General features: G+C 40.3%; 1 protein-coding gene across 4 annotated transcripts in view; it reads right to left on the bottom strand.

Moving 5' to 3' along the window:
* The window catches only part of PAPOLA (poly(A) polymerase alpha), a 67,421-nt gene extending 45,231 nt beyond the window's left edge, over positions 1 to 22,190 (bottom strand). For 2 of the 4 annotated variants that reach the window (XM_009428421.4, XM_009428422.4), the window contains exons 1-3: positions 21,733 to 22,188; positions 4,393 to 4,566; positions 3,548 to 3,614 (exon numbers count right to left, since the gene is read on the bottom strand). In XM_009428421.4, coding sequence (XP_009426696.1) covers positions 3,548 to 3,614; positions 4,393 to 4,566; positions 21,733 to 21,740 — 249 coding nt within the window. In that variant the 5' untranslated portion in view covers positions 21,741 to 22,188. Of the gene's footprint in view, positions 1 to 3,547; positions 3,615 to 4,392; positions 4,567 to 21,732 lie in introns of all 4 variants that reach the window. The other 2 variants (XM_003314514.5, XM_063793118.1) reach the window with 2 other exon arrangements.
* Positions 22,191 to 22,816: the final 626 nt, after the last annotated feature.

The following is a 22,816-nucleotide window of genomic DNA, read 5'->3' as shown; positions in this document are numbered from 1 at the left end:
ACGCCACTGCACTCTAGCCTGGGCGACAGTCAGACCCTGTCTCAAAAAAAGAGAAGGGCAAGGGGAACAGGGGAGGAGGGGAAGAAAGGAAGGGGAAGGGGAACGGGAAGGGGAAAGGGACAGCAGAGCAGAGAAGAGAAAGCCAATATTGGTAAATAATTGCTTAGTTTTTTAGATTTCCAAAAGGCTTTAGTGAAGTAATTTAGAAACAACTAAATTTACTTTTCTTACTCAGAAAGAGTAGCGTCATCAGGAAGAGGGAGAAAGCATTCAAAAACTGCCTTCCTGGCCCTGGCACTAGTGTAAAGTCCCAAGCTTTACAGTTTAGTATTCAATGGCCCTGCTCGTAAGAATGACAAGGTCTGTCCAAACAAAAACAATTTTATGAAGTGTTTAGTCAATATCTCCTTTTACCTAACTCCTCAGTATAATAAAATATCTATTCAGTACCAAAACATGTAAAAGACCACCCCCCTTCCTCTCAAAAAAAAGAAAAAGGACATAAAATGAAGTGTTATTTCATACTCCAAAAAACCCCTAAAGCCAAGTTCTAAACAGTCAGAGACTCCTGTTTTTTAAGAGCATATTTAACCATCACTATAGACACTAATAGACAAGTTATGTGTGTAATTTTTTTTTTTTTTCTGAGACAGAGTCTCGCTCTGTCACCCAGGCTGGAATGCAACGGGCGCAATCTCGGCTCACTGCAACCTCTGCCTCCTCGGTTCAAGCCATTATCCTGCCTCAGCCTCCTAAGTAGCTGGGATTACAGGCGCGCACTACCACGCCCAGCTAATTTTTGTATTTTTAGTAGAGACAGGGTTTCACCATGTTAGTCAGGCTTGTCTCGAACTCCTGACCTCGTGATAAGCCCACCTTGGCCTCCCAAAGTGTTGGATTACAGGCGTGAGCCACTGCGCCCGGCTGTAATGTTGTATTTCTTAAAAGTAAGCAAAGCCTTTGTCTTCCTATGTTTAGATATTTTAAAACCTCAATGGCAATGCTGACCTGGTTATTTAAAATTAGCCAGCAAGACGTGTGCACAAGTAGCCTACAAAGGAGGTGAAGGAGAAACTATCTTAAAACACTGGTCCACAGACTTCTCTATTAAGACATAATAATCTTTTGAAGAATACTCTCCAATGGTACTTTCTGCAAGGATGTAAATATTCTGTCACTGTTATCACTTTTGTTGAGCACCTGAAATGTTGCTAGTGTAGTCAAGAATCTGAATGTTTAATTTTAATTTTTATTTAAATACCTGGCTGGTGACTAGTGACTAGTATATTATAAACTACATTTTTAGATATTAGTATGTTTATACCTATTATCATCATTGTAACCCAGAAATTAAGATTTCTTAATTCAGGTCATGGAAAAACATTTTCACTTGCAAAATCTTTTTTTCATTTTTAAGTGAAGAGTATTAGATGTCAAACAAACCAAAAAAAAATCTTATTTTCTATCAGAAACTAAAATCAGTAAGAAACACATGGTACGTAAAGTCCACAATTTAGAATACTACATTTGCTGAAGTTTAATTTGTATTTTGAAATATACATATACATTGCATAAGTAAACAGTACTATAAATTTCATTAAAACCAAAAGACTACAACTTTTCTTTTAAGTTGACACCCTGTCTCCCTGCTCTATGAAATTTTTCCTTTACCCTTGGTTCTCTTTTCAACCTTTCAGTTATATTATAGATTAAACACGGATTTTGTACTACCCTGGAAAAATTACCATTATTTATGTTATTTTTTTAAATGGGTCAAATGAACTCCACACACAACTCTACAAATACATTTTCTCTACCAGAAGAAGCCCAGCCATGTATTTATGAGTTGTATGTATGAGTATTCATAATGAAGTGTTAGAAACTCAAAGGGGCTGGGGCAGTGGCTCACCCCTGTAATCCTGGCACTTTGGGAAGCCAAGGCAGGCAGATATCTTAAGCCCAGGAGTTCGAGACTAGCCTAGGCAACATGGTGAAAAGCCATCGCTACAAAAAATTAGCCAGGCTTGGTGGTGCCCACCTATATAGTCCCAGCTACTCAGGAGGCTGGGGTGGGAGGATTGCCTGAGCCCGGGAGGCAGAGGATACAGTTAGCTAAGATCATGCCACTGCACTCCAGTCTGGGCAAGAGGGAGACCCTGTCTCAAAAAAAAAAAAAGAGGACAGAACAGTACCTCACACCTGTAATCCCAGCACTTTGAAAGGCCGAGTTGGGCAGATCACTTGAGACCAAAAGTTTGAGACCAGCTGGTCAACGTGGCAAAAGCCCATCTCTACTAAAATACAAAATTAGCTGGGTATGGTGGCACACACCTGTAATCCCAGCTACTTGAGGGGCTGAGGCAGGAGAATCAGTTGGCTGCAGGAGGCACAGGTTGCAGCGAACCAAGATGGTGCCACTGTACTTCAGCCTGGGCAACTGAGCGAGACTGTCTCAAAAAAAAAAAAAGAAAGAAAGAAAGAAAGAAAGAAAGAAAGAAAGAAAGAAAGAAAGAAAGAGGCTAGATGCAGTGGCTCATGCCTATAATCCCAAGCACTTTGGGAGGCCAAGGAAGGTGGATCACTTGAGGTCAGGAGCTCAAGACCAGCGTGGCCAACATGGAGAAACCCCATCTCTACTAAAAATAAAAACAATAGTTGGGCATGGTGGCGCCCGCCTGCAATTCCAGCTACTCAGGAGGCTGAGGCATGAGAATCACTTGAACCCGGGAGGTGGCGGTTGCAGTGGCACCACTGCACTCTAGCCTGGGTGACAGAGTGAGACTCTGTCTCAATAAAGAAAGAAAAAAGGAAACCCAAAGAATGTTATTACAGAAAACTAAATAGGCCGGGCAGCGGCTCACGCCTGGAAGGCTAGCACTTTGGGAGGCCAAGATGAGAGGACTGCTTGAGGCTAGGAGTTTGAGATCAGTCTGGGCAACACAGCAAGACTCCACATATACCATTAGCCAGGTGTGAAGGGACATGCCTATAGTCCTAGCTACTTGGGAGGCTGAGGCCAGGAGGATTGCTTGAACTCAGGAATTTCAGGTTACAGTGCACTATAATGGTGTCACTACACTCCGCTTGAATGACAGAGCGAGACCCTGTCTCAAAAAAAATAAATAAATAAAAAATAAATAAATAAATATTCAGTTTGAATAATACCTGAAAATCTTTTTTAAAAATTAACTGTGGCAGAATTTCTTAAAAGGTAAGAAGAGTCTCAAATATGTTTAAAGCACCTTTTTAGAGAAACATCCATTATTTCTGTGAAGAGTGTAAGTACTTTACAATTACTGAGTTTCAGTTTTCAAATGTTCCAAACAAAGAGTACTATACTTATTTTTAAAAATCGCTTAACTCAGTTCAGTTTTTCCTGCTTCCAAATTAACTAGAAAAATAATGTAAAATCTGTTATCAATAGTCTAAAATTGACTCCACATTAAAGACTCCAAATCCACTCAAATAAGAACAGGTTATATAAGACACTTGCTGTGTTCAGTTGGCTATATACGAAATTATTTCATATACAAAAAAGTTGCCTTACCTTGCTTTCACTGATTTCTCGTATCCACTCTTTTACCAGGTTATTTAGTTTTCCCAAAATTAAAATCCTGTCGATAAAACAATTATCAATCAAGTATTCCAGATCATTACTGATTAAATTTCTTAAAGTTTTAAATAGGCGTTCTTCCTAAATTATGAGTTTTTAAGCAATCAGAAGCACAGTATATTGTAGTTAATGCGCGCTCGCTCTCTCTCTCGCTTTCCCTCTCTCTCTCTCTCTCTCTCTATATATATACAGGCACTGTTACACTGAGTAAGGCATTCCTCTTTCTCCAGACAATTCAGTACTATAATAACCAAAAGCATTAAAAAATCAAAATTAATTCTTCAGAAAAAAAAAAAAATAACATCAAAATTAAGGGAAGAGAACTCTATGTAGAAAATAAAAGTTTTCAGCCAGGTACGGTGGCTCACGCCTGTAATCCCAACACTTTGGGAGGCCAAGGCTCAGGAGTTCAAGACCAGCCTGCCCAACATGGTGAAACCCCATCTCTACTAAAAATACAAAAAATTAGCCGGGCGTGGTGGCGGGTACCTATAATCCCAGCTACTCGAGAGGCTGAGGCAGGAGAATCGCTTGAACCCAGGAGGCGGAGGCTGTGGTGAGCCAAGATCACACCATTGCACTCCAGCGTGGGTAACGAGGAAGACTCCGTCTCAAAAACAAAAAGTTTTCTCTCTTAAGTATCCCTCTTCTCCAAAACAGATACATAGATCTGGGCAAATAACCCTGGCCTTCTAAGTAAGTAGAGAATGCCTCAAAATTAGTTTATGTCAACATCAATAAGAGTTTCCAAGTTAAAAAAATATAGAATATCTATTTACCTGCGCTGCAGTTCCTCTTCCTCTTCAAAAACCCCAAAGGGTTTCAATGTCTCAATTAGTTTCTGTGTAAGTACGCAGTCAGTCTCCTTGGGGGCTGCTAAGCTGATAGGAGAAGTAATGCCATAGTGCTTCTGTGGCGGTTGTGTTTGTTGTGATCCCTGTGTTGTAACTGGACTATAAATAAAATTGGATACAATTACTGCCAAAAGAATTCTACAATTTGAAACAAATCAGTATGACCAGAAAAACTAATTTAGTAACACACATTTCTAAACATGATTGGTTCCCTGCAATACCCCCAAAATTTTTATGACAAAAAGTGACCAAAAGCAAGTGACCAAAGAGAAAATCCTGCCCCAAGGATTTTAACTGTCACTACTTAAACATCTAAGTTAGAATCCAGACCAAATACATTGCTAGAGAAAACACTAATTCAGAATATAGTAAACTTCTGAGAAATTTCACCTCTTGAAAAGAAGCCAAAATCTGTTTCTTAAACATTGATAAACACGCTACAGAAATGCTACTTTACCAATATAAGACATTCTCCAAATGAAACCTGGCATCTGGCTTACAATGAACGAAGTTCATAGATAATGAAGCAAATAGCATAAACTTAAACAAAATTTGAAGGGAAAGAACTGAATATAGTTCTTTCCCTTAGGGTGAATATACCTTAAGCTTGTTAATGATCTTTTTAAGAGATTTACACTTCGATAATGATGCTAGTCTAAAAGGTTTATTTTACACACACACAGCTATTTTATCCATTTTAAGATAAGTTTCAAATTTGTAAAAAGGCATAGCATGCTTTAAATGCTTAGGAAATAAATCTGACTAAATCTTTTTTCATAAATATTTTTTCATTAAATTAAGAAGTCAACATAATAATTTTAAACTAACAGTTGAATAACATACAAAACCAAGTACACAATAAGGAAAGACCCAAAATCTGGATCGGTTATTTCTCCCAAATTCCATTCCTTAAGAAATTAAGTGTTTATAGGCCAGGTGTGGTGGCTCACCCCTGTAATCCCAGCACTTCAGGAGGCTGAAGTGGGAGAATGGCTTGAGCCCAGGAGTTGAGGCCAGCCTGGATAACATGCTGAAACCCTGTCTCTACCAAAAAAAAAAAAAAAAAAAAAAAAGTGTATTTTACACACACACACACAGCTACTTTTTATTTTTTGAGATGGAGTCTCGCTCTGTCACCCAGGCAGGAGTACAGTGGTACGATCTCAGCTCACTGCAACCTCTACCTTCCAGGTTCCACCGATTCTCCTGCCTCAGCCTCCCGAGTAGCTGGGACTACAGGTGCATGCCACCACACCCGGCTAATTTTTATATTTTTAGTAGAGACAGGGTTTCACCATGTTGGCCAGGCTGCTCTCGAACTCCTGAGCTCAAGTGATCCGCTCCCTTTGGCCTCTCAAAGTGCTGGGATTACAAGCATGGGCCACCATGCCCAACCACAGCTACTTTTTTTTTACCAAGTTCTAAATACAATTTCTACTTTAAGTTAAAGTGTGATAATCTACATATGCAATAAAGGCCAGGCGCGGTGGCTCACGCTTATAATCCCAGCACTTTGGGAGGCCGAGGTGGGCGGATCACGAGGTCAGGAGATCGAGACCACAGTGAAACCCCGTCTCTACTAAAAACACAAAAAATTAGCTGGGCGTAGTGGTGGGCGCCTGTAGTCCCAGCTACTCGGAGAGGCTGAGGCAGGAGAATGGTGTGAACCTGGGAGGCGGAGCTTGCAGTGAGCTGAGATCGCACCACTGCACTCCAGCCTGGGGGACAGAGCGAGACTCCGTCTCAAAAAAAAAAAAAAAGCAAAAAGCAATAAAGTGCTAAATCTAAGAATGCTATGCAAGTAAGGCTTATGATACATTTACTGAACAAATCCACTGGGTTCTGGTCTATACTCCAACTGCTAGACTGTTCTGTAATTTGTCTTGTGATATCAAGAAAGATCTAAGAATGCCAAGAAGCCCATACCGCATGTTACTAATTAGCTGCTGGACTGCGTGTCATCTATTTACTGTTGCCTGGTCTAGTTACATACTGTCTTAATTTTAATTCAGATTTTATAATAACATTTACTGAATAAATATGAATCAGATTTATCTCTTGCAGAAATTAATTCACATTAGACCGTTTCCTCCTGCCCCTTTAATCTAAGTTGCATAGCTACTCAAAAGCTATAATGTTAATCCCCATCAGCATTAAGCATTTGCTGAAGACTGGCCCAAGCATGGTGTCTCACACTTGTAATCCCAGCAAATTTTGGGAGGCCGAGGAGGGCAGATGATTTGAGGCCAGGAGTTCAAAGACCAGCCCAGCCAAGAAGGCGAAAACCCATTTCTAATAAAAATACAAAAATTAGCCAGGTGTGGTGGCATGCTATAATCTCAGCTACTCAGGAGGCTGAGGCAGGAGCATCGCTCTAACCCAGGAAGTGGAGGTTGCGGTAAGCCAAGATCGTGCCACTGCACTCCAGCCTGGGCAACAGAGCAAAACTCCATCTCAGGGGGAAAAAAAAAAAAAAAAAAAAAAGCATTTGCTGAAGACAAAATAAAAATGTTCTGTTTTCCAATCATATGTAGCATCTCCTAAGGTTAAAATATACACATGAAATGTAACTGAATTCATAATGTCTTGTTCATCACACACAGGTTTTTTTTCCCCCAGTTTTATTGAGATATCACTGACATACCAAAACTACTGAACGTAATTAATGTATATAATTTGGTGAGTTTGGACATATGCATACACTTGTAGTTCCATTAGCATAATCAAGGTAATAAACACATCCATTACCTCCAAAAGTTTCCCTGTGTACCCCTCTGGTTTTCTGCCATAAGAGCACGCAACTTGAGATCTACTCTTAAATTTTCAAGTGCACAATACAAAGTACGCTTACCACATAACCTAACGTAATTGTATTATCTTGTGTTATTCATTGCTTCATGAGTTTTTCTGAATAAACTACAGTCCTTCACAATTATCCTGGGATTATGAATGCTTTTATAAATGATTTTAACACAAGTAAAGCCAGAAAAAGTGTAAAAACTTTATTTTGTCTAGGCTAGATCTGGTTCAAGCAAGGAGAGCTTTTAGGTCAGGTATAAGCTGAAATTATACTTTCGTAGCTTCAAGCAATAAACCTCTATTTTTGTTTTGTGCGAGTAATATGTTTCTCTGCATTCTTTTCCATTCTCAAGGAATTAAATTCATTACCAGTTCAGTTTGGATCATTAAAAAAACAAAGAGTATCCACTGTAAGATTCCTAAATCTTTCCATTTTTTTTCTTACTCAAATCTTTAGGCTTTCATTGTCACAATAAACAATGCTTGGAAAGCTCCTGTCTAACTTTCTCACTAGAACATTAGAATACAGGCCCTGATTTCTAAACGCACACAGGACTTGTTCAGCCTAATTTGAAAAAATATTGATTACACTAACATTTTGATGGGGAAATAAATCAGACGCAAGCTGGAAATTTTTATTTACTTTATTCCAAATGTAGGCACATCATCTAGCCTCAGTATTACTTTCTGTCAAGATAAAACCACATGTGTTCCATCTAATTCAAGAAAGAATATATATGAGCCAGGCACCATGGCTCATGCATATAATCCCAATGCTTAGGGAGGCACAGCAGGGGAAAATCACTTGAGGTCAGGAATTTGAGACCAGCCTGGGCAACAGAGCAAGACACCCATCTCTATGAAAAATAAAAATTAGCTGGGCTTGGTGGCACATGCCCGTAGTCCTAGCTACTCAGGAGGCTGAGGCAGGAGGATGGCTTGAGCCCAGGAGTTTGAGATAGGAGCCCGGGAGGGAGGGAGGGAGGAAGGAAGAAAGAGAGGGAGAGAATGAGGGAGGGAGGGGAAGGAAAGGGAAGGAAAGAAAGAAAGAAAAGGAAAAACTACGTTAACATAGACCTACCAAATAAAAAGAAACAAATGCATACTCTGAAATTTACAAGATACTTGTGTCTCCAATAAAAATGGCTCAGCATGAGCTTAAGGAGCTAGACTAAGAATTCCAGGCTCCCAGATGTTTCAAACGTCCAAAGTAGAAACATTAAATATTATAACACTTTAAATGGAAGTGAAGATTTTCCATTTAACATTAGAAATTAAGTAGAGTGATAAAACAATTTAAGGAATCTTTTTGTTGCTGTTCTCCTTCTAACAAAACTATATACTCCAATATTGGGCAATTTGGAACATAAACCTCCAAAGATTAAGGATTCTTCTGCCTTACATATGCACTGACACTCTCCTGGAACCATACACCAGACAGCTACCAATCCCAAGAATGCAAAGTTCCTCCTCCCATTCTTGAATGCACTAGACATCTGCCCATTCTAGAAACATTTTTACCAGTATTTAATTTTCTTCAGACACTATTCTACTTTGAAAAATAAACTTCTACAATTTACGTAACACAAAAAGGAAAAATACAAACCAGACATATAGCTGCAGTATTTGTGATTCCTTAAAATGTCTTCCTGGTTTTTAATATGAAGAACACTGTGCTTTGCTTGAGCAACTGGTCCATTTTTGTCTCACCAACGTAATTAATATTTACCTTCAGGGTACTGCCCGAATTCTTAGAGTGCAACTGGCAGCCATCTAGCAAGCTCTCTACTCTATAAAAATACAAAAGTTACTGTATTTCCTTAAGAACTATTTTTAGTAGCCTAATATTTTGCTCCATTGTGTATCTATCCTTATTCTTCCTTTTCATCCACATCTAATGCAAACATCTTGCCAGTTTTTAATATTATGACTAAAGCATTCTTAAAAGTCTTCATCCTTTCTGGATCAGAGTTACACATAAATACATACCTACATCTAATAGTACATATATGAATTCTGCCCCCTCTCAAAACCACAAAAAGACAGCCAAACACTCCTCCCCTACAAACACACCTTTTCTTACAGGTTCAAGGTAATGTATAAAGAATTTTCAGAACTCTTCTCTCCTTAGAATACGAGGAGTTTTCTTTATAATATTTAAATTATTTTCATCAAGGCAAAGTTCACATAGAATACATGCCTTTTAATTGTTTTAATTTTAACATTCTATATAACAATTCGTTTTCAACTATTCTAGTTCTGATTCTTGGCAATCTTGGTCCCAACTCCTTTCCTTCTACTCCTTTGTCACATGGTTCCACCATGCATATTACTACTAAGTATGTCTTCCTAAAATATAACTGTATACTAAAAAACTGTGACTTCTGGTAATAGCATTCAGGACAGACTACAAAGTCTGGTCTCAACTCAAAAACAATCTGATAAAAAAGGGAGAAAGCAGGCCTGATTTCACTTCTGCTACTCGTCGTATTACTCTGGTTTCATTTCTGCCACTAGTTATATTATTCTTGGTAAGTTGCATCTCTGCGGATTTACCTTAGAATTTATTGTATCTCTTCATTACTTTGGATAACAAACTAGGAATTTTACAACTACAACACATAACACTAAAGAGCAGTTTCCAAATACGAAAGTTTTTAGACCAAAGCTGAGAAACAGGTCTTTCCTTTCCCCATGCAGGGCTGTCAAGATGACTCTAATTAGGATAAATATTTAGGAACTTAGAAAGAATAGTGACATTTTTGTTGACTGTTGGCTGTTTATTTTGGCGGGATATTTGTTTCAAAAGGTTAGACATTCGACTTAACTAATATATACAATCTCAACTATCAAGAACCACCTTGGTACAGTAGTTAGAAATCTAATGCAAATAGGCTGGGCGTGGTGGCACACGCCTGCAATCCCAGCACTTTGGGAGGCCAAGGCGGGCGGATCACGACGTCAGGAGATGGAGACCACCCTGGCTGACACAGTGAAACCCCGTCTCTACTAAACATAACAACAACAAAAAAAAAATTAGCCGGGCGTGGTGGCAGTTGCCTGTAGTCATAGCTACTTGTGAGGCTGAGGCAGGAGAATGGCGTGAACCTGGGAGGTGGAACTTGCAGTGAGCCGAGATCCCTGCACTCCAGCCTGGGCAACAGAGCGGGACTCAGTCTCAAAAAAAAAAAAAGATACCTAATGCAAATAGTGCAAGTTCCTATGATTTGTTAACTGGAGTTTAATGGTCATACATTCAAATAGGCAAAGCATGATCATCTTTGGACATATACTGATAACCATTTTAAATCAGTGAAGACAACTATGAAATACTCAAATGGCTTTGACTGTCCATAGTAAAATCTAAAACCCAGATGCTATTTCAGAAATATTTAAAAAGCATAAAGGCACTGAAAGAAAATAAAAAACACTTTCAGAGCCTTAGTCAAGCAAGACACGGAACGCAAAAGCCATAAAAACAGGTTTACTTACATCAAAATATTCCAACTTTTATATAATAACAATATAGCACATAAGGAAAGTTAAAGCAAATGATAAAAGGAGAAAATACATGCAACTTATGCCAAAACAGCAACAGTCTGAATACATAAAGAATTCTTCAATCAATTTTTTAAAAAGTTTCACTGCGTATCAGGGAAGCAAATTAAGACAACCTGATTAATGAAAAACAAAATTTAATATATGTGGTAAGAATGAAAGACAAAAAACCTCCAATGTTGGCCATGGTGTAAAAAAAACGAGCCCTTATTCATCACGATGAAAGCAAACTTGTTACATCATTTTAAAAGGCAATCTGATATTTATCAAAATTAAAAATGCACATACCAATTTTAAAAGTTTGTCTAGCAACTTTATCTCCAGCGATCTATTTATTACAAAAATACTAGGACAGAAGGTTCAAACTGAAAGCCATGAAATTGGAAGACATATTCTCTTTAATCACACATTTTTAAAATATAAAATATTACATGAAAAGCTAAATCCCCAGGCCTGGTGCAGCGGCTCAGACCTGTAATTCCGTCACTTTGGGAGGCTGAGGTAGGAAGATCCCTTGAGCCCAGGAGTTTGAGACCAGCCTGGACAACATAGAAAGGCCCCATCTGTACAAAAAGTTTAAAAATTAGCCAGCTGTAGTGGCATGCACCTGTAGTGTAGTCCCAGCTACTCAGAAGGCTGAGGCAAGAGGATCTCTTGAGCCCAGGAAGCTGAGGCTGTAGTGATCTGTGATCACACCACTGCAATCCAGCCTGAGCAACAAGCGGGACTCCATCCCCCAAAAAAGCAAAAAACAAACAATAAAAAATATATACATTTCCAGCCACTGCTAGAGTATGGGTGCAAAGACTGGAAGACAGACCAAAATAGGGACCCGAATTCCGGCACAACAGAAATAAGCTTGAAATGAGCAGCGTCTATCCCAGGGCTATCCCCTAAAAAGGGAGCTTCTTTGGTACTTAGTTCATTCATTTGTAAATTAACTCTCTTGATCTCATAGGTTCTGGAATTTGAACCTTTCTCACAGAACTAACACAGAAAGGTAATCAAGGTTGTTCACTGAGCAGAGTATGCAATGAAGTAAAACTGGAAACCACCTAAATATCCATCAATAAAGAACTTGTTAATTACAGTACATGCTTACAACTTAAAACTATGCCAAAATAAAGCAATGAGATAGTATGTTTAGCAGCATGTGTATCAGGAGAAAAAAAAGTTGCAGAATACAATTACGATCATAGCTGCCATCTACTGAAATTTCAACATAACCCACGTATTAAGTCAAGCACTTTACATTATTCCCAATTTTTTTCTAACAACTCTTACTATTAAACTAAGAAAGAAGGCTTGACTAAGTTTACTGGACCAGAATATGAACCCAGATAGCTGATATCATAGCCTATAATAATCATCTCTATACTGAGGCACCTCTGCACATCATTTACAATATGTAGTCATATAGATAAAGATATATATTTTTTTAATTTTAGAGATGGTGTCTTGCTCTGTTGCCCAGGCTGATCTAAACTCTTGAGCTCAGGCGATCCTCCCTTATAGCTCAGATTACAGGCATGGACCATGACACCCAGTTTTTTTTTTAACTATTTGTATATTACGTCCATAACACATTCATAGAAACACGATCAAGCAGAATTGAGACCGTAAAATTTTACCTTATATTTTATAAACTTGTTTCAACATGTTAAATTATTTAAAGTAAATATTAATAATCTTGCAAAAGTTGAAAGTCAACTAATTCTACCGTTCACCATTAAATTAGAATAGTGATAGCAAGGAGGCTAAAATAACCCCCTAAAATGGCAGCAAGGGGCACCAAACAAATCTTCAAATTAAAACAATAATTAGCTTTTGGTTATTAGCTAAAAACTCAGTTTATGCTAATTAAAACACTATTCTGTGAAATAAACAAAGATTTTTAAAATAGCTTTTTAGTGCAATACTCTGTGGCTAGAAATAGTAAATCCAAAGCAAATATTGCTTTATTTATTGCTCCAGGAAGCTGCTAGGGCGGCCAAGGTTATTAAACATCAACTCAATTTTCCTAAAAGCACTTTTTTCTCATCTACCTTTTGTCAGAAAGTACAGTATTTATGAGGTTGAAATGTACCAAATTCCTAAATATGCATAAAAGACAATGCTAAATAAAATCAGAAATATAAAGATGCTTAAGGTAGTCTCTGTTTTCAATGACAATCTCAAATTTAGTCTGGGATTCAGATCCTTAAACAACAAGTGCAAAGTAGAAGCTTGGGGAAAAAACCATTAAAGAAACAAAGATAAAATCATGACTATGCCAGAAGGTGTACACAGTAAATGATCGGAAAGGAGAGGCGTAATCTAGGCAGATGACTACTAACACACAAAAGGACAGAACATCATATTTCCATTGGTGTTTTCCTTAAATAGTTAATGTTTAAGTACTTTGCATCTCAATTTAATTTTTTTTAATAGAGTCAGGATCTCACTATGTTGCCCAGGCTGGTGTCGAACGCCTGGGCTCAAGCAATCCTCCCACCTTGACCTCCCAAAGTGCTGGGATTACGGGCATGAGCCACCACAGCCCGCCTGTGTCTCAATTTATACAAAACTCATCAGGCACTACTGATTAATCCCCACCTAGTGATATTAGGCATTTGGAACAAGTTGTGGCCCATGATATTAACAGAGTCAACTGCCCCAATTTATAGCTACTACTTAACAGAAAACACTTTATTATTTGCATGATAGAGTTAAAACTGAAAGCCAAACTTGCTAAATATTCTTCTTTGAAACCAATCAGATAAACTACAGTAACTTATTTAAAGTAACAATTCACCACAGTAGAATTTGCTGTTTAAAGGTCTTAACCCTAATGTGCTCAAAGGACATGAACAGAAAAGATACAAGGGATCTCTCTAAAGTATCTCAATGTGCATTAAATATTAATTATTAGCCAAAATAATACAATCTCCTTTTTCACAAGGTATACAGCATGATAGTAGCTTAGAGGCAAGATTATCGCCAAAATAATCTATTTGCTAAGAAATTAAAACGATGGTTAACTGGCCCACCGTAAGGTGTTCTGTGTAAGTGGTACTAAAAATATTTAGATCCCACTATATTCTTAAAAACGTACTGCAGGTGGGCCATCCAGCCAATATTTAGTAAAGCAGCAGCAGAGGCTCAAAGATGATGTAATAGTTTGTTTATGCTCAAGGGGAATAAAGTATGTATGATAAAGCCCAAGGCCAAACTGAAAATTCAAGGTTGCTTATGCAGAGAAAGGGTACTTGCTGTTCAATTACTACAATGGCCAATTTATTTTTCCTCACTTCCAAAGGGTACTTCCAACTGCCCCTGAGCGCGCGCGCGCGCGCGCATGTGTCCCTCTCTCTCATATGGCTAGGAGAAACTTAAAAAAAAAAAAAAAAGCCAAATTGTACACTGCTACATCAACTTGCCAAGTACAACTTGAAAATGAAAGAAATGTAAATTTAATAAAGTATGAAACAGGACCTGAAAAAGTACGAAAGAGTGTGAAAATGTATCAGAAAATAGTCAAGATTATAGTAAGTCATAGTATTACAGACACTAATTTCAGGAAATGTAATTTAAATGTTTCTAATGATCAAAATGACAAACACTATTCTTGATCAACCTCAAAATTATAAAAACTGCCGTAAAATCCAAGAATCCAATTTCTGGACAAAATATAGAGGGAATAAAAATTTGAAAAATAATTCTGTAACAAAAGAGGAAGAAAGAAATCTAACAGAATGCCTTTATTTTTTCTTTCCCAAATCCTTAGGTTTCCACAAATGAGATTGCTATACAGTTCAGCAGGCCTACATACAATCCAAAGATTTAAAAAAAAAAAAAAAAAAACGCAACTCCCACAAAAGGTACTGGCCACAACAAAGCGGTGTCTAAGTGGCAAATCTGTGCATGGCTTTAAATAAGAATATATATGCAAATAAAGCCACTGAAAGTAGTCGTGTGCCACGTTAACAGAATTCTTCAGTCAATGACAGACCACACATAGAACAGTGGTCCCATAACAGCATAATACCGTATTTTTACTATTCCTTTTGTGTTTACATACATTTAGATACACAAATGCTTCCTAATGTGTTACAAGTGCCTACAGTATTCGGTACAGTAACATGCTGCCACAGGTTTATAGCCTAGGAGCAACAGGCCATATCATTGGTGCATAGGCCTAGGTGCATAGCAGGCTATACCATTTAGGTTTGTGTTAAGTACACTGTTCCCACAATAAAATCTGAAAAATAACACATTTTTACAGAATATATCCAATCATTAAGCAATGCACAAGATCTCAGGTTCTATAGTATGTTACATTCTGTGTATACTACAAGTATACACTATATGTTACTTTTGTTTATATACTTTTGTATATATTTTTATTATGTAAATACTTTGAGATTTACATGTTATACACACACACAAAAACTGAGCTTGAAAATTAATTCTACTTGAAACTATACAGAGATTCCAACTGGCCAGGCATGGTGGCATGAGCCACCTGTAATCTCGGCAATTTGGGAGGCCAAGGCGGGATTGCTTGAGCCCAGGAGTTTGAGAGCAGCCTGGGCAACGTGACAAAACCCTGTCACAGTAAAAAAATACAAAAATTGGCCACGTATGGTGGTGCGTGCCTGTAGTCCCAGATACTTGGGAGGCTGAGGTGGGAGGATCCCTTGAGCCTGGGAGGTCAAGCCTGCAGTGACCCATGATCGCACCACTGCATTCCAGCCTGGGCAACAGTGAGTTCCTGTCTCAAAAATAAATAAAGACTCCAACTGAGCTAACCACACATGGTTCCCTACAGTGTCCACAGGAGATGGTATAGTGTACTGGAATGAGAATGGAACACAGAATCCAGAGCTGATTTAAGCCCCAATCTACAATTTAGTACCTTTATGACCTTGGTCAGGTATTCTTTTGAGCCTCAACTTTAACCAACTTTTAGGGGAACCAATTACCTCCTATAATGTTGCTGCTTTGTAAATCATAAACTGGCATTGTCCAATTATTTAAAAGCTGCTAGGTAATTAGAACCCTGAACATACAGAATAAAAGAGACACACACACCCTCCCAAAATGAGAACTAGCTAAGAAGCCAAATGGTCTCATTTTACCTGAAAGAAGCTAGCTTTATAAACTTGCCTAGATAAAACTGAAGATGAAATTTAATTGTAATGTTAACCTAAAGTTGACTTAGTTACCCAAGAATAGAATGTTCTGATGAGCCAAAACATTTTCAAAGTTGTTATCAAGCCAGAACTGGCTTCTGCCTTAAGACGGTGAGGAAAACAATCAGGGATAGGAACTGAGTAGGCTCATAAATTTACTCAACTCCAATACCTTGCCTTCCAACTTCTCTACCAAAAAATATGGACTGAAAACATGTTTAAGGTAAAACACCACATCTCAAAACCATAATCAACATTTACTGAGCAGCAATTCACTATAAAAACTCCAAATTTTAAAATCTGAGAATCAAAATCTCCCACAGTTCTGTTATCTTTCCTAAAGGTTATCTACTATATTGTTTTTCACTGACAACAACAAAAAAATTTTATTTAAATTACAGACGGTTGGGGTGGGCTGAGGTGCAGTGTTCAGAAAACCACCAGAGGCCAGGCGTGGTGGGCCTGTAATCCCAGCACTTTGGGAGGCCAAGGCAGGCAGATCACCTGAGATCAGGAGTTCGAGACCAACCTGGCCAATACAGGGAAACTCTGTCTCTACTAAAAATACAAAAATTAGCTGGACGTGGTGGCACGGGCCTATAATCCCAGCTACTCGGTAGGCTGAGGCAGGAGAATCACTTGAACCTGGGATGCAGGGGTTGCAGTGAGCCGAGCTAGCACCACTACACTCCAGCCTGGGCAACAGAGCAAGACTCCATCTCAAGAAAAACGAAAAACAAAAAAACACCAGAGGTGCTGCATGGACAGCTCATACCACCACTGAAAAGTCTACTTCATCTTGGGGCAGCTGTTCTCAAGCAGGATTTCTCAAGTTTTCAAACATTTTGGTCTCAGGACCCCTTTACGAGTTGTAAAACTCTTAAAATGTATTGAGCACTCCAAAGAGCTCTTTCTTACATGCATTATGCTTACCAATATCCACTACATTGGAAATTATAACTGAAGAACTTTTAAAGTATTTATTCATTTAAATAACAAGAAACTCATTACATGTTAACATAGCTTTAAAAAACTATTTTCCAAAACAAAAAATTTAGTAAGAATGGCATGCTTTTGCATTTCTGTAAATCTCTTTAATTCTGGCTAAACCAAAGATGGCTGGATTCTCATAGCTGCTTCTGCATTCAATCTGTTGCAATAAATTGTTGTAGTTGAAGCATATGAAGAAAACCTGGCATCAAACCAACATTATAACTGTTTCTTTTTGTTTTGTGGAGATGGCTATGTCACCCAGGCTGGTCTTGAACTTGTAAGCTCAAATAATCCTCCCACCTCGGCCTCCCATAGTGCTGGGAGCAACATTATAATTGGAAAAGAGGAGAATTTAGTATTTTCAATTAATATGAGTAGTCTTCTTTGATACTACACCAGAACTCCACAAGTGGCAGTTTTGCATAGTTACAATATGAAAGTTAAAACCCTATTAATAAGCCCTTGGTACTCTGTTGCATTAAAATCTGGTTTACCTTGCACTCTGAATGTACCCTTGAATGCACATATGATTTTATTACATCACAAATGGTCATTTGGAAAATATGGGTTCACTGAATTATACAGGTCTACCAAATATTAAAAAACATTCTTTTTTTAAGCACACATTATACAGCATTAAAACTATATGCATTAATATTACCACCAATGTCAGCAGAAACATCTTTTAAGTATTGGGAAAAACCGTCAAGCTCATGATGGAAAAGCAAGCTTTCTAAAATTCTATATTTTGCTTGAAAGCTCCAATTTTTCACTGGCCAGGAATAGTCAGTTGTTTACCTTGGAGTGACAGACTTGCTTTATTCTCATTTAAGTCTCCTAAATACTTAAATATGAATATCCACAGTTCATCACTTGTTCTTTCAGATAAAAATGGAGCTCCATGAGAACACCAGTTTAGCTCACAAATCAACATACAAGTGCTCCTCAAAACCACCATTCTACGCCCCAGTATACAGCTTCACAAGTACTTTCCGTGGTCACAGTACATTAAATAAACAAAGTGTCAAGATTTAATAAAATTAACCTCCTTTTACTGTTTCATCAAAAGCTTTTTAAACTATGAGTGTGCAGTCTTCAAGAAATAAAATGACAGCCGGGCGCCGTGGCTCATGCCTGTAATCCCAGCACTTTGGGAGGCCGAGGTGGGGAGGGATCACGAGGTCAGGAAATCGAGACCATCCTGGCCAACACGGTGAAACCTCGTCTCTACTAAAAATACAAAAATTAGCTGAGCGTGGTGGCGTACACCTGTAGTCCCAGATACTTGGAAGGCTGAGGCAGGAGAATCGCTTGAACCCGGGAGGTGGAGGTTGCAGTGAGCCGAGATCGCTCCACTGCATTCCAGCCTGGCGACAGAGCAAGACTCCGTCAAGAACGGAAGGAAGCAAGGAAGGAAGGAAGGAAGCAAGGAAGGAAGGAATCAAGCAAGGAAGGAAGGAAGGAAATGACTATATACAATACCGGTTCTCTGCCTTGATTGTTCCTATGATGGACACAGCATTTCCCACCACTGCTTTTGCACCGTTAAGTACAAATGTTGAAAGACAAAACATCTCAATAACATGAAAATAGTTTGAACAGTATGTACCCTCTGAAAGATCTCAGTGGTCCCCCTCCCCAAGCATCCACAGATCACGCTCTGGGAAGCACAGACCATCCACCAGCAGGTACCAGTTCTGCTTGTTATGGCGATGTAAAACTACTACAATTCCCTCTTTTTTGTGCAGCCCCCGAAAACATTTTTGCTATTGTCTCGCCTAAGTCTTGCAGTAACTCTTTTTGGTAACTTTGACGACATTCTATGCATGTGGCATAAATGCTACTGATACTGGTTACTCTCCTTCACACCTTTTTATCATACGTGTGATATTCAGAACTGAGCTGATGCCAAAAATATCTGACCAACACAGAGTAAGGCAGAAATACATCTAGTTTCCATAAGGGCATCACACTTTTCGTTAATGCCGTGGTTCTCAACCAGATTTTGCACCCCAGGGCACATCTGGCAATATCTGGAGACATTTTTGATTGTCATTACTGGGGAAATGGAGGGGTGGAGCTCCTGGAATCCAGTAGGTGGAAGCTAAGGATGCTGTTAAACTACAATACACAGGACAGGCACCTGCAAGGAATGAATCTGGCATAAATGTCAATAATGACTAGGTGAGAAACTGTTTAATGGATCCAAAGACTATCAAAACTTTCAGAAGCTTCACCACCATGACTCTTAAATCAGACTATAATCTTTCCAAAAGTATGTTTGTAGCTACATATGAAATTTAGACAAAATATGGACACTTGATCAAAATGTTCTGTAATATCCTAAATTTCGATAATTTTGATTTAAATTCATTCCGACAACTCACCTAGGGTCCATGCCCCAATGCCACTCACCCATCCAAATTTAACATTAGGACAGGTATACCAAAAATGAAAGTCAAACACAATATAGCTGGGAAATCACAATCCAACACATCAAAAAAACAACATTTATGACAGTGTGACAGCAGTACATGAAAAACAAAGCAACTTAATGAGGAAGAAGCCCTATTTTTCTTTAACTAGGCATTCTTTGGTCTCTCTATTGTTTACTACAGTAATTATCGTATACTTACTTTTTGAGTCTCGCTCTGTCACCCAGGCTGGAACGCAGTGGCATGATCAAGGCTCACTGCAGCCTCAGCCTCCTGGGCTCAAGCAGTCCTCCCACCTCAACCTCCCAAGTAGCTGGGATTACAGGCATGAGCCACCACGCCCAGCTAACTTGTGTTTTTTGTTGAGATGAAGTTTCGCCATGTTGCCCAGGCTGATCTCAAACTCCTGGCCTCAGGCGATTTACCTGTCTGGGCCTCCCAAAGTGCTGGGATTACAGGCGTGAACCACCGCGCCTGGCCCCGTCTTCCATTTTACACACTTGAACTAACTCGCGAAGAATTTGAAATACCTAAGGTCTTTCATAGAAATGTATACCTTCCCTCTTCAAAGAATGTTGGGGGAAAGTAGGTATAAAAGTACTTTTAATTCCTAGAAATAAGACACAAATTACTTAATGTTATTTCTTCATTGAAACCTTTTAAGGTTTACATCTATCATTTTTAATGCTGGTATGATTATCAGAAAAAGAAGTCCCTTTTCAAAGACAGCAAAATGTTAACTTAATAACGCAGTCATCACATGACATCACTGCAAACATTTATCTCCTATTGAACTGAGAAACACCACAAAAATCTTGCTTAGACTCAGTTCTCCTAGGGTCTCTTATCATTCTATGAAAGGGAAAAATCAATAAACAGAAACCATGCAGATTCCAAGATTTTAGACACGTATAGTTAGTTAAGTCTAACAAACGTTTTCATCACAGAAGTAATGTGATAGACTTCTTAATAACCTAAGGGGGTGGGTGGGAGCCATGGAAAATCCTTTTAAAATACATAAATTGCGATAGAAGTCATTAAGGTCTGTGCCAAAGTTAGAGTCTCACCTGTAAAGAAACACATTCACACACATATATAATTGTAAAACTACAATCGGTGGTTATGTGCTAAAGAAATTATCCTTACTTACAAAAAAAAAATAGACCTGAGTTACTACATTCGATGTCTAGAAACCACAAAAATCTTTATCCTGAATTTAACCAAAACTTTGAGTGTCAATTACATGTTGCGTTTTGAGGCTACTGAGATGAAGAAAACTCGGTCCCTGGTCTCAAAGAGGCACTCTTACGCTTCAATATTCAAAAATGGAAGAAATGCAGTCTCACTATTTAGGCCTCTACAATGCTGTATATTTGCAGGAAAAAAAAATCCGTAATCTACTGGCAATGAGCTGCCAAATTATATCGCATTATCAGAAAGGGGGAGGGGAGAAAAAAACTTTTTAAAAACCCTCCAAGAAAAGAAAAAGGCGCAGTGGCATTAGAAAGCATAAAGAGACTAGCTTTAAGCCTTACAACCAGGAAAAAAAAAAAAGTATCACCAGAGATAGAGAAAGAAGGAAACAGAATGAAACCTGGTTACCCCATCAAAACAAAACAGGGAAAGCAATACATAAGTCGTTTTGGAGGAGGGCACCCTGTGAAGTGCCCCCTTCTCCGACCGACTGTGAATGCTAGGGAGGCGGAGGTGGAGGCAGGCGGACTCAACGCTCAAAGCTGGGCTTTTAACTCGTGCTCCTACATTCAGACAAGGTCAGTGGAAAGGGGCTAACTCGGGCGCACAAGACAGGCATCTGGAAATGGGAGGAAGAGAGTGAGCAAACTGACACAGACCAGGAACAGAAAAGCAACATCGAATGGGCCCGAGGGGCGCCGAGAGCGAGCCCGAACCCCAAGTGCTGATCCCGCGTGCAGCAGGGTCGTGGTTCCCCACCGCCAGGCAATGTTTTGTTTTCGGGTTGTTTTGATTTTCTTTGTGGACGGGGCGGAGAAGCTGGAGTGGCCGGGCGAGTTAGAGGTTCCGCCAGCAATTCCGGAAGGGGAAGGCCCCCGGCCCGACGGCAGCTGACCCAGCCAGGAAGGGTCGGGGGACGCGGGAACCCAGCACACGGGGGAAGTGCGGCGGCGAGCGAGCGAGGAAACAGGAAGGTCCCCAGTCCTGCCTGCCTCCTACCAGCGGGGAGGGTCGGGCTCGCGTGCCACCCTCTCCGCCTACCTCTTCCCCTTCCCGGACGCCCCCCAAGGCCCAGCCGGCGAGCGAAAGAAAACAGAATACAAATTACTTACAACGGCATCGTCTCCGGCGCCGGCACCGCCCAGTCACTTCCCCCCCGCAACCGCCGCCGCTGCCGCCCTGGGCATGATCCACTGAGGCGGGAGGGAGGGGGGGGCCTGCCTCAGCCCTGGGTCCAACCCCTCTCCCGCACCGCTCCCGCCGCTTTAAGCGCTTCTCCTCCTTCCCCTTCGTCCTAACATGGCGCCCGAGCGCTACCACAGCAACGTTCTAGAACTGCTGACGCCACCACGCACGCCGTGCGTGCGCCTGCGCACCAGCGCCGTCCGCCGCGAAGCCTCACGGGAAGCGGAGTTCCTAAGGCCGCCTGCGGCCCGGCAATTACCACCCGGGTCCTCTCACACTTAGCAGTGGGTGTCAGATGGTGGAAGGGAACGCTCAGGGAGGCTCCGGGCGGTGAGTTGTCCCTCGGGCGGGGACGCCCTCGTGGGCAGTGCGGCGTGGACGGCGCAAGGAAGAACCCGGAGAGATCCCAAGCCACGAGGCACCGCTTCCGGCGCATTGTGAGGTCCCACCTTTCCCGCCGCCTGAGGTCGCGGCGGCTGCTCTTTCCCGGAGCAGCGTCCCTGGAGGCGCTGCCAGGGGGCTGAGGCACCCACGCGTGCACCGTGTGTACCCCCCAGCGCGGCGCTTAGAACGACTCGCATGAGTCGCTGCCTTGGGTTGGAACCGGTTACTCCGCCGCTTCGTACTGGACTGCAAAGTAACAAGTACTTCGCCGGGCAGCGGTGCCGACCCCGTGTGCTACGGCGAGAGGTGCTTAGCCTAGAGCCGACGAAAACATGTCCCCAGGACTCCCTTTCCCTCCCAGACTGCGTCGCACCAGATGGAGCTTTCCGTCTGTTTTAACCACCAGTGTATTCCTGATGCCTGACCCAGGCGCTGAAATATTTGTTGAACGAATAAATGTGTAGGTTAGGACTGTGACGACAGTCCGCGAATTCTGGAACACGGGCTGATTTTACTTTTGAACAAATGATGCACTGGAACTTCCTGACAGAGCTGACCTTTTATAGGAACATCAATGGCAGTCACCGCTGGCATTTTAGCAAAGGTTGTCTTGGTCATAATTTCCCC

Source organism: Pan troglodytes, chromosome 15 (assembly GCF_028858775.2).
Source record: "Pan troglodytes isolate AG18354 chromosome 15, NHGRI_mPanTro3-v2.0_pri, whole genome shotgun sequence".
NCBI lineage: Eukaryota > Metazoa > Chordata > Mammalia > Primates > Hominidae > Pan > Pan troglodytes.
Note: the sequence above shows the minus strand (reverse complement) of the source record. Positions and strands in the feature narration are given on the sequence as shown.